Below are 13,781 nucleotides of genomic sequence, written 5' to 3'. Positions count from 1 at the left end.
TGAGAGCACAGTAAAACGATTCCATCAATAGGGACAAAGTTACCCAGCAATTACATATATGAAAAATGTACAACAGATCGCAATGCAGAGAAAAAAAAAAGCCACACACAAAAGGAACCTCCCACAAGAAATACCCCCCAGCAGAATTAGTGCCAGGAACCAGCCGAAGGTTAGTGGCTTATAACTCAAGATCAAGAAGAGAAACCACCCCCATATACTTTTCTCAACATGAAAGATTACCAACCCATAAGTAGATCCTAACAGAGCTGAAAGCCTGACACCCAAAGAATCCTGTCGCACCATTCTAGTGAATGTCCACCATCTTCTTGGTTCATTTAGTTTAAAAGGCTGATTTTATAATGCAGACTAATGATGGTGGATCCAGGAGACAAGCTCCACACACTGTTGAACCACATTTCATTCAAGTTTCTATTGATGAATAGGAATAACACAATGTATTGTTTTAGGTTATTAAGACTGTTTGGTTGATTTTATGAGTTTTTGATATTAAATGTTTTTTATTCACAGTGTAATACCAAATTAGTAATATGTTAAACATAGCCCCTGAAGAAGCACCAAGACATGATTTGTGTTGGGCTGGTGTTTATGAAGTCTTGCAGCGATTGTTCCTCTCTTTTCAGAAAAACTTATTTGCAAAAAAAGATTTTGTAAAAGGGCACAGAGACCTATGATTAAATCTGTTTAGTATTGTACCATTTAGGTGGTAAACACAATGTCTGCATATCCACTAGTGAAAGATATTCACATGCTCATATTGATATGGTGGTCTCAAATTATTTAATATGATCTGTGTTTCATATTAGATGAAATTCCTGTGGGCTTTTTTACTATTGATATATATTGCCACAGATCAGGTTCTCTTTATCACTGTTCACCATCTTCTGGAGACAAAGAAATATTGGTCATTGTTTGTGGTGCACCAGCTTATATACAAGGAGGTAATGTCACTGAAAAAAGGTGTGTCCTCTTGTCTCCAGGTGCTAGTAGGCTGTGATAACCCGTGTGCCTGGACTGGTACAGCAGGACAAGGAAATTTAGATTTTTGAATAGTGAAGTTTGTTTCCTAGTTTTTTTTCACCAAGTTATTTCTCTGCCTCTTATATTTTATGATTACAGTTGGGGTAAAACAAAAGATCTCTTTTAGTAATGCAATGCTGCAGTACTAAAAGAAATCTCTCAGCCACACTGCAGCTTTGAGACTAATCAAAAACCTGTTCTAACCTCTTTCTGTTGCCATTTATGACAGATGAGGTCTGAAGTCAAAGTGCCATGGGCATTCCTCCTCTCCAACAATAACCCAACCACCAAGGTAACAATCCTCAATAAGAGGTCAGAGAATAACTTCCTTTGGAATCCGGAACATGTGCACTCTGATTCCCACCCCCAGGTATTACTCCACAGTACTAGCCCTTACTATATTAGTTTTGCTGCTTACATCATTATCTGGATAACCAGTCAATTCTAATATTAAAAAGATCAAGAGATCTGGCAGAAAAAGCACAGTCACCCCTTCTGAAGCAGAAACCATCCATAACAAAACATACAGTATCATTATTCTACCTCACATATGACCTGTTTCTTTCAAAGCTTAACTGCCACAGTTTAGTTTGTCTTCTCTATCTGTATCTGCAGCCCAGCAAATGGATGAAGGGAGCAACAGTGAGTGGTGGCTTTAGGGCCAGTTTGCTTGGGTTTTGTAGTAGCTGCTGAATAATGGTAAACTGGGGGCCCTGAGTAACCTAGTGGTTAGTGCAGTGGGCTACAAACCAGGGTTCAAATCCCACTGTCACTCCTTGTCACCTTGGGCAAGTCACTTTACCCACTGTTTTGAAATGCGAAAAAGTGGAATAAAAATAAAATACTAAAGTTGCTTGTTTAGTACAACATCCCAGTCACATACAACACTCACAAAAGTGTACTACTTACGTTGTCTGGGCAATGCCTCTGCCAGCCTCCTTAAACTGGTTAGACTGTCAGCTCCAAGCTGATTCAAGATACTGGGCAGCATTTCTGTTAGCTGCTTTGTTTCAGCATGTCCTGTGATGGTGAATGTGTTGGCAGCCAGGGAAGCCTGTACTTTAGGGTTGTTGAAGTGGATGACTGTTCCTTGGTTAGTAAACATATTTACCTGCCAAAATAAATATTTTCAAGAGCTTTTATGCTGAAACAATTTTCAGCGAAAAAAAGATAATCCATTTCAAGATCAAGCCTTCATAAAAGTGAGAAGTCATAGCCATTTGTTTGCAGATATTGACTGAAAAAGCAGAACTGCTTACTTGTAATGGATGTTTGGAGGGTGGGCGGACTAGATAGGCAGTATGGTCTTTTCTGCTGTCGTATTTCTACATTTCCATGAAAGGATAAATAGTCCTCACACACTGGTGATGTCAGCTCATAGAGCCTGGGCTGGAGCTTTTAATCAAGCTCTAACTTTTTAAATGCTCTAAAATACATGCAGGACCCTCTCAGTTCAGTATAAAAAAATACAGAATTTTTGAACTAACTCCTAGGGGAAGATGTGAGGACTATGTATCCTATGAGAGGACACCTATTACATGTAGGCAATTCTGTTTTCTCCAAAGACAAGCAGGACATGACAATTCTCATGCATGGGAATCCATAGCTACAAGATGACTTGAGATGAAAAGGAGACAATGCTTTGCTGCAACAGGCCATTTTGGATTTTTTTTTTTTTTTAAGGCAACATGAAAATCAAAACAGGCCCTCAGAGGGACAGAGGTAGATGCTAAACCCAAATAAACCATGCAAGACAGGTTTGACCAAACAGACCTGGCCAGAAATCCCTATCCAAAACGGTAATGAGATATGAACATGTGGCCAGAACTCTACACCACAGTTTTCCAGATCTTTCACAATCTCAAGTGGGCCACTGACACACCACAACTGTGACATGCCTGTAAAGAGTCAACTTGCCATCCAATTAGACCGTGTGCATTTGGCTATGGCAATTCCAGGTCTAATAGTATAAGAAAAACCAAAAAAACCCCAACAAAATGCCGAGTGAATTAAGGACTTCAATATGCGTGGAAGAAGATCCCTAGGGAGAAAGAAGATGAGACCCACTAAGGCTCCCGGATGCCAACACTCAAGAACTAACCCCCTCTCCCTCTTTTTTTTTTGCTGCCCAAGTTGTGTTAAGCGCCAAGATTGAGACTCAAGGAATCCGAGGGAGAAACAAGCAGTATTTTACACTTTGGGCCCAGGAGCTTTCCCACAAGCACACCAAAAATGTGTGATTAAGACAGGACCCTCTGTGCATGGCTTAAATGGCAGGTCTTCATAACTCCTTTAACATGATGCCCTCTGAAAATGAGCCCTGTATTGACAGTGGTTTAGCTAGGTTCACACTGCCTGTGCACGTGTAAACATAAAAAGACCTTCACTGCTCATGACCATCCACTCAGGCCCAAGGGCCTCTTTAAACCGGTATCATTATGAGTGGCGAATGTGTGGCCACATGGGATAAACCAAACTGCTAGTGTGGACTACAGAGGTAGCTGTGTTTCCCCTCTGCCTTGCAGCTTTTCCCATGCTTGGGATAAACTACTGAAAGCACTGACTCTGAATAGCCGCAGAGCCCACTACCAAAAATACTTCTATCATGCTGCAGAGATCCCCCTTTTAAGGGCTGGTTGTCTCCACAACAGCAGTGGCTCCCTTTCAAACATACCTCGGAGTGGAAAAGCTAGAGGCGTTTGACTTTATGCAGGTCCTACCATGAAAGTGAATACTTATGCCTGCTCAGCCCTTTCCCTGCTTGTTGCTTTGTAAATTCTCTGCCATGGCAGCTACTGAAGGACTGCAGCCAGTTATACTATTTTTTATTTATTACTATTATTATTATTATTTTTTTTAATAAAAGCAGCTTTACTACTGCTGCCTAGGCCAGTTAGCCCAAAGTTAAGGGAATTAAACCTGAAAGCGAGGGGAGGGCCCACACCCACAAGCCTGGGGGGGGGGGGGGGGGGCGGAGAGAGATAAAGACTTACCAAAGGCTTCTCAAGTCTCAACCTGGTTCAGCTGGAGGCCTGGGAGCCACCAACAAGGTCCTGAGTCACTTAACAGATGTTCAAACAGGCTCAAAAGAAGAGAACCCAGGAGTCATGATCAGGCCTCTGCTTAAGCAGGCCCAAAAAGGATTCCTGGGAGTTATGATCCAGTAACTCCTAATTTTTATCCTTGGTCTCACAATTCCAAATCATTAAATATTTGAGCATGCTACCCCAATACCTCTTAATCCAGATGTAACCTCAGTTTTTGAAGTCTTCACTCCTATAGAAATAACCGCCAGTTCTTATTTACTTAACCCTATTCTGTAGACGTAAACTTTTCATGAAGACTGTAATCTGTAAGCACCTGTATTTATTATAAGAATTTGTATTTACTATTTATATTTATTATTTAGCTATTAACATTGTTCTGTTACCACTTGGTACTATTTCTCTCCTTTACCTCAAACTCTAAGTTCCTACTAAGTTAGCCATGTTATTTATACCCATCGTTGGATGTAATTGTATATTTGTTTAATTGTTCAATCTGTTTGATGTAATTTTCTGTTCCTTGTTCTGTGTAAACCGAAGTGGTATGCACTAGTGCATGAACTCCGGTATATAAAAGCCTTTAAATAAATAAATAAATAAATTAGGGGGAACAATCACAAGAATTGTTGCCTTAGGAGCTGAGGTCATATTTCACTAGGAAAAACAACATGCAAGCTGTTGCCATGGGATCAAGTTCTACCAGGGACTGGGCTCGAAAGCCAGGGACCTGGGATCCAAGAAATCCTACTGCACCAGTCCAACATGTGTTCCCCCATCTGCTTGAGGCAGAGAAATACTGGATTACTGTCACAGCAGCACCAGCCTATATACCAAAGTGAGGTCACTGAAAATGGATGCATCCTCTGTCTCTGCTTGGTAGCATGCAGAAATAATCCACTAGTTTGGACTGGTGAGGCAGAAAAAGGAAGTATCAAATGCAACAAAAATAAAGAGGCAGCATAAGCTCTTTAGGCAGAAAGGACAGGGGAAAAAACCCTACACCACTCTTCAAAAAACCTCACCAGTATCGACAGAGAATAAAATGAGGCACCAGAGATCAAAAAACGATTTTACAGTAATCTCGATTACTCCATGGAGCAGACAAAAAATGATCACTGGTTCTGCAGGAAAAACCAGAACTAAGAGGGACCCCGCAAGTGCTCAGTAGAGCATTCAAAAAAAAAGTTAGAGCTTGAGTAAAAGCTTTGAAATGGGCTCTCAGCTGACATCACTCATGCACATGGGCTATTGTGTTTCTCAGAGGACAGGCACAATATATCTAACATATAGCTTGTTATTAACTTGACTGGTATGAATCAGCTGAAAGAAAGCTAAGCTGATGACTAAGGAAGAACCTTATCTACGAGCATCTTCATGTTATTTGCTTTCATCAAAAATGAAGCTTGCTACCTCTTCAATTCCGGAAATATTATTGACACCCAATTTCTTCAGGGAGAACTGAAGTTTCTTGTCATCCGCTGTAGCTGTTCTATGGACAACCTTCTTCTTTCTGCGGGCAGTACCCTTTGGGGGTGGGGGAAAAACAAACAAACATCTATAGTTAGCAGAAAATTCAGAATGTGCCTTAAGTAGCACACACTAATTCATTCTCATTTCATGCTTGCCCACTGGCCAAACTAACATGTGCCATGCTGAGTCTGACCAAGGGTCCATTGATAGCATTCCGGTTGACAGTAACCAATCCTAATTACAAGGAATTATCTGGCAGATTCATGTCCCCCCCGGCTAATTGTTTATGGACTTTTCCCTCAAGGAATTTATCCAACTTCTTTTTAGAGCCAGCTAAGCTAGATTTCTTAACCACGTCATCTAGCAACAAATTCCACATCTTGACTGGAGAAAGTATTTTTTCACTCTGCTCACAATTTGCTTTGAATCTGCTATCATTTTCATGGAGCAACCCCCTAGTCCTAGTTACCTATTTATCTGTTCCACCCCCCCCCCCCCCCCAGCTTTTTAGGTTCTCTTCATAATGAAACTGTTTCACCCCTTTAATCATTCTTATTGTCCTTCTCTGTACCTTTTCCAGCTCCGCTATATATATATTTTTTTTTATTGGGGCCATCAAAGCAACACAAACTCAAGGTGCAGTTGCATCATGGATCTATAAAAGTAAGAAGTTTTTAGTTTTGTCCTCCATTCCTTTCTAAATAACACTGAAAGTCCTATTTGCTTTTTTGGCAGGCATTATACACTGGGCTGATTTCAACGTATCATCCATATTGACTACAAGATCCTTTTCCTGGGTGGTGACATCTAATACGGAACCCAGCATTGTGTATCTATAGGTTGATACATTGGGAAAAATAAATCTACTTTGCACTTATCCACATTAAATTTCATCTGCCATTTAGATGCTCATTTCCCTAGTCTGGAAAGATCTTTCTGTAGTTCCTTATGATTTGCTTGTATTTTAACTGAATATTTGACTCACCTGCAAAATTTGATCACTTGTTGCTCTTTTCCAAATCATTAATCCAAGTTAAACACTGGTCCCCATACAGATTTCCATTGGGAGAACTAACCATTTAGTTCTACTCAGTTTCCTGTTTTAACCTGTTACCAGTCCACAGTAAGGCATCCCTTTCTATCCCATGGCTAATTTCCTGAGGAAATGTGTGTGAAGAGAAGCCCATGTGGCTGCTTTGCAAATGTCTACTGGTGGAATATGCTTTAGGTGAGCCAAGGAGGTTGCTACTGCTAGTGTTTGATGAGCTGTGGGTCGAGATGGTAGTTTGGACTGACGTTTCTCATAACAGAATTGTATACACTACGTAATCCAGCTAGAAATTGTGCATTTTGTTACTAGAAGACCCGGGGCATTCGGGTTGAAAGACACGAACAGTTGTGATGCCCTGTTGGATGAATGGGTTCTGTTTATAGTAGGCTAATGCTCTTTTACAGTCTAATGTAGGCAGTAGCTTTTCTCTTTCGTTTTTGTAAGGTTTGAGACAAAATGTAGGCAACTCAATTGATTGGTTAAGATGAAATTGGTATATCACCTTCGGTAGGAACGATGGATGTGTATGCAGGAGTACCTTGTGATGGTAGAATTGGAGATATGGGCTATAGTGAACCAACTCGCCCTGCCGAAGTCACTGCGGTGAGGAATACACTTTTCCAGGTGAGAAGTTTTTGATGGGAGAACTCCATCAGTTCAAAAAGGGGGTACCATCAGTTGTTAGAGAACAAGGTTCAGATTCCACGGCACTGGTGGTTTTGTGACGGGGGGGGGGGGGGGGGGGGTGTCTAAGGTGTGTGAGTCCTCTGATGAATCGAGATACCAGATAAACAGAGATAGGTTGGCCATCGCACTGAGATGAACCCGGACTGAAGCCGTAGCGAGGCCTGCCACATACAACGTGTGTAGGTAGTCCAGTAAAACATCCGGTGTACAGTTGAGTGGATCAACTCTTGGATTCGCACCATGTTGCATAACGCTTCCACTTGAAGTTATAGTTTTTCCTCGTGGAAGGTTTGCGGGATGCCAAGATTACGTCTTGCACAGCGATGGAAAATCCTTGTTCCGACAGAAGGCACTGTTGAATCTCCAAGCTGTGAGATGCAGGGAAGAGTGTAACGGGTGGAGGAGAGTTCCTTCCTTTTGTGACAGGAGATTTTCTTGATTGGGTAACCGAAATGGTGTGTACACCATGGGTGGCGGGGCCACGCCGGCACCACTAGGATTAATTGCACCTCGTCCTACATGCACTTTTGCAGCGACTGTGATGAGGGAAATCGGAGGAAATGTGTACACATTAGTGGTTCTGTCCATGGAATGAGAAAAGCATACTGGGCGACTCTGCATGGGGGTCGGCCATATGGAGCAGAAGCAAGTCACCTTCTTGTTGAACTCTGTGGTGAAAAGGTCTATGAATGACCATCCCCATCGTTGGAAGATGGCCTCTGCTATGTCGTGGTTGAGGGACCATTCGTGGGGATAGAATTTCCGACTTAGTTTGTCTGCTTCAGTATTGGCGATGCCCGGCAGTTAAGTGGCTTGCAACTAAATGGAATGGCAGTTTGCCCACTGCAGAATGGTGAGGGCTTTGCAACAGACTCCATGAGCCCGAGCTTCCTTGTTTGATATAAAACATGGCCACTTGGTTGTCCGTGTAAACCATGACCCGGTGACCTTGAAGGTGAGATACAAAAGTTCGTAGCATGTAATGGATGGCTCTCAATTCTAGTAGATTGATGTGGAGGGACTGCTCTCGCTGGGTCCAGAGGCTTTGCATTTGGAGATGATTGAGATGCGCCCCCCATCTTTTGTGGGAGGCATCTGTGGCAAGGACTGCATTGTGTGGCAGAAGAATAAAAGGAGCTCCCTTGGTGAGTGTTTGCGTAGCCAACAATCTAAATCTGCTATCATGGTCTTTGTCAAGGACACTCTGCATTGTAGTGGTTGAGAATGTTGCTTCCATTGTTGCTTGAGACCCCATTATATGTGTCTTATGCGTAGCCTTGTATTGTAGACTGTGTGAATCAAGGCATCCATATATGTCCCAACACTGTCAAGATTTGATGTGCCGACGCGATCTGGTCGATTTGAGTTGTCTGAAGAGGAGCCTCATGGTGTGTCTCCTGCGTGTCGGTAGAAAAACTCTGTATCTGATGGTGTCCAGATGAGCTCCTATGAACTGTATCATTTGTGTAGGTTGGCTTTTTGATAATTGATGATCAAGCCCAATTTGTCGAGGCAATCAATTGTGTCCCGGAGATGATGTTGCAGAGTGTCCGGGCTGGAGGCCACAATCAACCAGTCGTCGAGGTAGGGGAAATCATGATCCCCCGCTGAAGGAGGAATGCCACCACCACTACCATACACTTGGTGAAAACCCAAGGCGCTGTCGACAGGCTGAAGGGAAGGACTTTGTATTGAAAGTGTTGGCCATGCACTTGAAAAGAAAGGTATTGCCAGGAGGAAGGATGCACAGGAATGTGAGTGTACGCATCCTTGAGATCTATGGAGCATATCCAAGCTTTGGGCTGGATCAGGGGTAGCAGAGATTTGAGAGATCATTTTGAATTTTTGACTATGAATTTGTTCAGTTCTCTGAGGTCTAAGATTGGACGAAGATCCCCCGACTTCTTGAGAATGAGGAGTAGGGGGGAGTAGAACCCTGTAAGATGGTCGGTTGGAGGGATGTGGCGAATTGCTTGTTGTAATAAGGCAGCCACCTCCAATCAGGTTTGGTGGGGTCTGGTCCCTCGTAGCGCTAAGTGAGGGAACAGTGGTGGGCACATGAAGTGGATTTTGTAACCGTGACGAACAATGTCCAGTACACATTGGTCGGTTCTGATCTCTTCCCATTCCTGGATGTGTGCAGTGATTCCCCCCGCTAGCACCATCTGCGGTGGTGGCAGGGCTATGTTCAAAAAGACTGATTAGGCTTGGGGGATCAGAAGGTTGTTGAGCCTGTGGTCGCTGGGTCCACGGTCGTCCCCTGCGGTTTTGGTTCTGCGGACCGGGAGTCATTTGATAGGACGGGGAACAATAAGGCTGGCGTTGAAAGATTTGTCTCCGGGGCAGTGTAGAATATCGGCGTGAAGTAGAGTAGGTTTGAGGAGTGGCTAGGGATTGTACGGCTACAGACTGCTTCTTTAGTTGAGCCACTGTTTCCTGAAACCGTGTCCCAAACAGGTTGTCACCCTTACAGGGCAAGTTGGCCAACTTGTCATAGACGTCTTCGCTAATGGAGCTGGCTCTCAGCCAGGCCACACGCAGGGCTGCAATAGCGGCTGACGCACAGGAGGTCTCGAAACCTTCATATACCTTTTTTGTTATTTGTTATATGTAACGCTCCTAAGCGAATTTTGTTATGTAAACCGGTGTGATCTGTATTCGTACAGGAACTTCAGTATAGAAAAATAATAAATAAAAAATAAATATATCGTGCGCAACAGATGTCTTATGCCTTCTTCCAGGTCCTGAACAGCGTGAACATCCCCGAAGTTGGGTGGGCGAGCTCCGGGTTGTCCTTCAGCTGTTGCACACACTCAGAGGTACTGAACAATGTAAAATTGATGGTGGTTAATGCGGGCAACTAGCATAGAAGCCTGGAATATGCGCTTCGTGAATTCGTCCAATGACTGAAGGTCCCTGCCCGGAGGAGCCGTTGAATGTAATCTGGATTTCCTTGTTCTCGCCATTGCAGATTCAACGACCAGAGAAGCATGAGGCAGTTGTGGCACCGTATATTAGGGCGACTTTTGCATCTTCTATTTTAGGTCGGTCTTTCTGGAGACCGCCAGAAGTGTAAAGGGGTGTCCCAAAAGTATTCCAGAACTGTGACCAGTACTGCATGGGCAGGCAGAGAGGTCGGCTCTGCCGGAAGGTCGAAGATCTTTAATAAACCTAGTGTTTCAGATCTCGGATCAGGCACCTTCTGAATGTTCAGGTTGAGGAAGGAACCCATCTTTTCTAAAAATTTCGGATAGGTCAGATCTTCCGGAGAGTAAGGTTTCGCTGGTTGGTCCCCTGGCTCCGAAGGGTACCCGAAGTGTCCGGCGACGTTGTTGGAAGATCCGGAGACCTGGGGCTAAGTGGTCGTTCCAGAGGTTGTTGCGACTGCTTTGGGATCAGGGAGGCTGTGGGTGCTGTGGAGACGAATGCACCGATGGTTGTGGAGACTCCACTACTGGGTGAGGAGTCTGCTAACTGGTAGGATGTTTGCACGACCTCAAAAAAAAACCCAGATAGTGCTTACGAGATGTTAAATAAAGTGTCTTTCGTCTTTGGCGGCATGAGTGGCCAAGATAGTGCCTATGGGTGCCCCGCCGGAATTGCTGCCAGCAGAATATCAGAATCTGGTGCTTTGGCATTGTGGTTATGAGTGTGCAGCACCTCTGCTCCCTTGTGCTTCTTTACCAGCGGTTCCTGCAGTACATCACCCCAGGAGCAGCATTTAGAGGCAGAGGATAAGTCTGAGAATACAGGAGCTGAGGAAGCAGATGACGCTGACAAAGAAGAAAGGAGTATCTGGCCCTCTTCCGTTTCTGATCTGGACGAAGAGGCCAGTGAAAAATGTTCCAGGGATAGTGGTTCACGTCTGGATGCCCTTGAAATTGTGGGGATAGCAGACAGTGGCAACAGATGAGACCCCTCTCTCTTTGCCTTAGCGGGTTCCGGGAGTTGAGATGTCTCGAACGATTTCTTCTTTTTTCGTGCCGTTGGCGTCGTTACTTGTTCCGATGGCGTTGTGGCATATACTGGTTTGCTTCGGTGTTCCGACACTGTAACTTAATGCGTCTACGGCATTTCCACTTGCGTCTTGTACAGTGTGCGGTCGATGTACCTGTGTCGCAGTCGACGCATGGGGTTTGTGCGTCGGATATTCTGGTGTCGCGATCCGAGTCCCTTGCGCCACAGCGCTGTGTCAGTGCCTCTTGCACCGGTTGCTTAGACGCATGAGACACTCCATGGGCAGGCTTTCCCTGCCGCCCCGACTCATGTGACTCCTCCCAGCTTCGATCCCGACCTCTGGAGGCCTGCGCCTTAACTTTCCCTTGACGCTCCACGCCAGGTCTGGAGGTAGGTGGCTCCATGGAAGCTGCCCAATGCTGCGGAGTTGGAGCGGTCATGGTGGGCCCCGGGGAAGAGTGGGCTTACAAACTGGCTCTTGCTATTTTTAGCAACTCGATTTTTTCCCCTCTCTGGCGCCTAGTCCTCGGGGACATCTGGCCGCAATGTGGGCATGACTCTAGCGGGTAGTCAGGGCCCAGACATCTATAACAGCGGTCATGTCCATCTGTAATGGACATGACCTTACCACAGAGGCAGGGTTTGAACCCTGAGGGCCGGGGGGGGGGGCATTTTTTCTACCGTGTCCCTTCATGAAGATCGATTTTTTTAGCTGCACTTCCCTTGTTAGAAAAAGTTTAGCTGAAGCTCCGCATGCGATCCCACGCGTGGAAAAACAGGAGAATTGTTATCAGTGCGGGAAACCATGTGCAGCCTCAGAGCAAAGCTCTGACATCACTTAGGACGTTCCGCCTCCCAGGCCTGATGGACAGTTCCTATGACAGCATGGCTAATTCAGCCCTGCTATCGACAGGAAAAAGATACTCATTCTGTCTGAACAGAAGTTGCATAAATAGTAAACATCCCATACCAAAACAGCACCAATTTCCAGTTCTCAAACAGTAAACACCTTATCTAAGAAAAGCAACACTGAAAACATTACACCAGCACTTAAGATACCAATACATGTATTAGGAAAATAGAACAAGCCAGGCTGCTATAGAGCCCTACCACGCCAGCAGAAAACCTCACCTGAATCACATGTGCTGACCTTCACCTAACAAAGAATAAAGAGACCAAAACGCATAACTAGAAGCATGCAGACAAAAACTGAATTGGAAACCGCAACAAGCCAAAGGAAAAAAAAGAAACACCACCAGTCCTTATAAAACAAATCAAGAAATATAAAATTAATAGCAACAAAACCATACTAACAAAAACAAACATATTTCAAAACAGCTGATGAATGGAATATCCAATAATTAAAAACTCATAAAAAGTTTCTAGATACCAATATAAACATGCTTTTTCTCTCACTTATATAGGCTCTTAATTACAAATTTACACACATGCTGTCTTTTCACACTTACACACAGGCATGCTGTCTTCTCTCACACACAGACTTTCATTCATATACTTACACATTTGCTCTATTTACACACAGGCTATCACACTCACATGCTCCCTCACCTAAACCAGCTCTCAATCACACACAGACACATGCTCTCTTCCTTATAACACACAGGCTCTTAATCATACATATACACATGATCTCACACACACACTTTCATGCAAACAGGTTTTCAATCACAAACTTACACATACAGGTTCTCAATCATACACTTCCATTCACGCTCTCAATCATTCACATACATGCTGTGTCACACACAGGATCTCAGACACATGCTTGCTCATTCACTCACTTCCACCCCCCCCCCTCCCCAAACTAGTGGCAGCAGCAGCCTCTTCCACTTCCAATCCTAAAGGCAGCAGCAACCTCCTTCACTTTCAGCCCTCACAGAAAAAGGAGTCCCATCAGCCACGGGGGTTGACTTAGTTCCTTGTTTTACTTCAAGCCATGACTCTCCTCTTTTTCGGGCTGATGCTGCCCACATTAGCATGGTCTCTTCTTCCTGCGCATGCACCTGCTGCTCACCACTTCCTCTTCCAGGCCACAGGGGGGGGGGAGCGGCGTGCCAGAAGAAGAGGGCATGCCAGTACCGCTGACTCCAGCTGTCCTGCTGCGTTCTGCCCGGGCGGAGGACATATTTCGCTCAGGTAAGGGGAACAGTGGAGACACACCGGTTGAGAACCACTGGATTAGAGCAACCTACTTGATAAAGAGTTCAAGAAGGATGAAAGGAAAGATAAGAGATGATAGATGAGGACCTCCAGAATGAATGCACTAGTGAGCAAGAATAACTTGAAATGTATATGCAGGCCCAGAGAGCCAATGTAGTGGCTTGAGAAGAGGGGTGTAGTGACATTGGTAAATGTGGTGCATTTGAATACTGAATAGACTGTAATGAAGAAATATGACTGTGGGATAGCTATGAGGAACAGATTGCAATGTAACAGAGCGGATAAGGGCTTTGATGTTCAAAAAGGAGCAGCCATTTTGGAGACTTTTTAGAGAAAAGAAAATCACAGATAGC

At 44.4% G+C, this 13,781-nt stretch overlaps 1 protein-coding gene across 1 annotated transcript in view; it reads right to left on the bottom strand.

Annotated features, from left to right (window-relative positions):
* Positions 1-13,781, bottom strand: part of BTF3 (basic transcription factor 3) — a 39,340-nt gene that overhangs the window by 19,852 nt on the left and 5,707 nt on the right. The window contains exons 3-4 of the mRNA XM_029574840.1: positions 5,493-5,606; positions 1,948-2,149 (exon numbers count right to left, since the gene is read on the bottom strand). Coding sequence (XP_029430700.1) covers positions 1,948-2,149; positions 5,493-5,606 — 316 coding nt within the window. The remainder of the gene's footprint in view (positions 1-1,947; positions 2,150-5,492; positions 5,607-13,781) is intronic.

This window comes from Rhinatrema bivittatum, chromosome 1 (assembly GCF_901001135.1).
Source record: "Rhinatrema bivittatum chromosome 1, aRhiBiv1.1, whole genome shotgun sequence".
NCBI classification, from domain to species: domain Eukaryota; kingdom Metazoa; phylum Chordata; class Amphibia; order Gymnophiona; family Rhinatrematidae; genus Rhinatrema; species Rhinatrema bivittatum.
This window is presented reverse-complemented; position numbering and strand designations above follow the sequence as displayed.